This window comes from Myotis davidii, unplaced genomic scaffold (assembly GCF_000327345.1).
Source record: "Myotis davidii unplaced genomic scaffold, ASM32734v1 scaffold295, whole genome shotgun sequence".
Classification (NCBI taxonomy): domain Eukaryota; kingdom Metazoa; phylum Chordata; class Mammalia; order Chiroptera; family Vespertilionidae; genus Myotis; species Myotis davidii.
The window spans coordinates 346,381-349,736 of NW_006286683.1; the positions used below are offsets into that span (position 1 = coordinate 346,381).

The 3,356-nt window shown below is 55.8% G+C and overlaps 1 protein-coding gene across 1 annotated transcript in view; it reads left to right on the forward strand.

The window, feature by feature from the left end:
• The window catches only part of SIPA1L2 (signal-induced proliferation-associated 1 like 2), a 52,093-nt gene that overhangs the window by 36,315 nt on the left and 12,422 nt on the right, over positions 1–3,356 (forward strand). Inside the window, exons 14-15 of the mRNA XM_006758645.2 lie at positions 1–79; positions 587–811. Of these exons, the coding sequence (XP_006758708.1) occupies positions 1–79; positions 587–811 (304 nt within the window). The remainder of the gene's footprint in view (positions 80–586; positions 812–3,356) is intronic.

The window sequence follows — 3,356 nt, forward strand, 5'->3', positions numbered from 1 at the left end:
ACGGCTATGCGCCCGCCCCCACCAGTGGCACCGCTGACGGCAGCACAGGCGACCTCAGCGAGATCTCCTCTCACTCCAGGTGAGTGCCTGCCGCCCGCTGCCCACACCTGCAAGGTCACCTGGGCCCAGGCACCTCACCTGGGGAATCACTTGGGCCCCGCGCCTCACCTGTGGGGTGGGTTGGGGTAGAGCCTGAAAGAGGAGCAGGGTGCAGGTAAGATATGTCTCAAATTGTGAGATTTGCACATTAACAAGCCATATGTTTGTACTCACTCCTGCCCACCTCTGAGAGCAAGACCACGCTTGTCCCGAGCTCACAGCTACATGCTCACACCTGTCCGCCTCTGAGGGCAAGGAGGGCAGCGGGAGGCAGGGACGTGTCAGAGCGCCCGACCTCCCCGGGCTAAGGATGCTCAAGGTGCCTGGGGCAGGAGGATGCTGCACGCATGCACGCAGGGGACATGGAACAGGACAACAGGCAGCAGACGTAAACGGAGGCCTCTGCCGCGGGCGGCTGTGAGCCCGGGGACGAGCCAGCACCACTGAACTCCGCCTGCATGGCACCTTTTGTCTGTCCTCTCCTCAGCGGCTCACACCACTCAGGCAGCCCTTCCGCTCACTGTTCCAAAAGCACCGGGTCCCTGGACACGTCCAAAGTCTACATCGTGGCTCACAGCGGCGGCCCGCCGGTGCCCGGGTCCATGTCCAAGGCCTACCACCGCCAGGGGGCCGTGAGCAAGTACGTCATCGGCTGGAAGAAGTCAGACGGCAGCCCCCCGCCCGAGGAGCCCGAGGTGCCTGAGTGTCCGGGGTAAGGTGGCTGCGGGTCCCCTCCAGGCAGCCGGGGCTGAGCGCCTGTACCCCCCCAACAGAATGTGTTTCCTAAAAAAGAATAACTTTGCCCAGCGTGGCTCAGTGGCTGAGCATCGACCTAGGAGCCAGGAGGTCCCGGTTCGATTCCCAGTCAGGGCACATGCCCAGCTTCAGGCTCGATCCTCAGTGTGGGGCGTGCAGGAGGCAGCCCATCAGTGATGCTCTCTCATCATTGACGTTTCCATCTCTCTCTGCAGGCTGACCATCTCCCTCTCCCTTCCTCTCTGAAATCAATAAAAATATATTTAAAAAACATAAAAAAGAACAATCTAGAAACATCTTTGTAAAACTCTCTAAATGTCGGCATTTATATTTCTCTTTAAAAGTCTTCTCTTTCCTTGCTTTTTACATATAAATTTAAAAGCAGTCCCTGCTCTCTGTACTTCTAGTCAAAAAACTGCCCGCAGCAGAGACATCTCCGTGATATGCTGTCGGTGGCATCAGCAGCGACTCTGGGAATAAACAAGTTCAAGGACAATTTGAGTTCCCATAGAGTCCGAGTGCGTTCGTTAGAGTTGCCGTTCACGTGACCCAGTTTGAGCCGGACTGTGACTTCCCTTCAGTGGTTAGTTTTAGGGGCAGGGAAGGGGGACTGTTCATCCGTGGTCCTGCACACACACATGCACACGCACGCACGCACGCGCACACGCACACACACACGAACAAACACGCACACATGCATACCCCAGACCAGGGCCCTCCGGAGCATCTGCCGTGCTCACCTCTAGTCATGGCCACAAAGTAGGCCCCTGGGGGGGCATGTTTACTGTTGCATCACCTGGCAGTTTTAGTAAAATTACGAATTTAGCAGGAGAGGCTATTGATTTTCATGCCAGCACCTAGGAAAATTAGAATAGCGCATTTTATTAGGAGTTACAGTTGACCCTGGACACTATGGGTTTCAGCTGCGCATGTCCACTCCATGCAGATGTTTTCAATAAATGTATACAGTATCAGACACGTATTTTCTCTTACGATCTCCTGAGTAACATTTTCTTTTTCCTAGCTTACTGTACTCTAAGAAAACAATATGGAATACATACAACATACAAAACCTACGTTACTTGACTAATTAAGTCAACAGCAGGCTATTAGTCAATTGGGGGCGGAGTCTAAAGTTATGCATGATTTTTGACTGCGTGGAGGGTCGGCGCCCCTGACCCCTGTGCTGTTCAAGGGCCGCCCGTCTAGGTGTTAGATGTGCATGCGGCAGTTACTGGCGGCACCTGGGCCTGGCGCCCGGAGCGCCTCCCAGCACCACGTCCCCGTCAGAAGCTGGGCGCTGCCCGGAAGCTTCATCATCACACCTCCATGGTCCCTCTGTGGCTTCGTGCAGAGCCCCCCCAGAGCCAGGGCGCGTCTTGTGGCCCCTTTCTCATGTCCTGCCACCCCCCAGGCCAACCACGTCTCCAAACACATTTCAGACGTTTTAACGGCTGCTTTTCACACCGCTGTCTGCTCACGTCTGTGTGGCTGGGGCTCCAGGGTCCGAGGCTGCAGGACCCCCGACCCGAGCGCCTCGGAACCGAGCCAAAGCCTAGAGATTCCCAGAGGCATCACTGTTCCTTCCGAGCGAGTCTGTGAGTCTCTCATCCGATCATTTCCCAGGGAGCAGTTGCACTGACGGCACCTCGTGTTGGAACTAGTCCCCGTGACATGACCCTGGCCTCCCGGAGCCGTGTCTCCGGTCCTGGGGCTGACGGTCGCCTCGCTGACCCCGTTCATTCACTCCGTCCGCAGGGAGTTCTGTTGCTCAGTTTGCATCTCCAGAGCAAACCTCTTCAAACGGACTTCCTCCCTGGAAAAGAGCTGAGGCAGTAACTCAGCCAGACAGCCTTTTGTTGCGCATAAATGCATTTTTATGTGCTGATAATGAAGGGAGACAGCTGCCTTAGTTATCCCGGCCGCTCTGCGGAATGGCTGGTGATAAAACCTGCTTGGCACGCGCCAGGATTGATTACTCCCAAACTCCGGGCTCCCTGCGCCCCGCCCTGCGTCCCCGAGATCCGGGGTGTGGCCGGCTGGCTCGGGTTTCTGGGAAGCACAGGGGTGTCCTCCCGGGAGCACGAGGATCTCAGGTGAACGATTGAAACTGTGTTTTCTGGCACAGATTAGGGAAGGAGAAGCGCAACCTTATTTTATTTTTTTAAACATTATTATTTCGGAGAGGAAGGGAGAGGGAGAGAGACATAGAAACATCAATGATGAAAGAGGATCATCGATCGGCTGCCTCCTGCACGCCCCCTATTGGGGATGGAGCGTGAAACCCAGGCATGTGCCCTGACCAGGAATGGAACCGAGACCTCCTGGCTCATAGGACGATGCTCACCACTGAGCCACACCGGCCGGGCAGGGGAGGAGAAGTGCAGCCTTCCTGTAAAAGCTGGCTGCGTTTCTTCTCATTCAGGGCTTGGGGATGGGATTCGTCTCTGAATGATGCAGGAGCCGGACTCTGCGGTTGACTCCTTTCACACACAGATTGG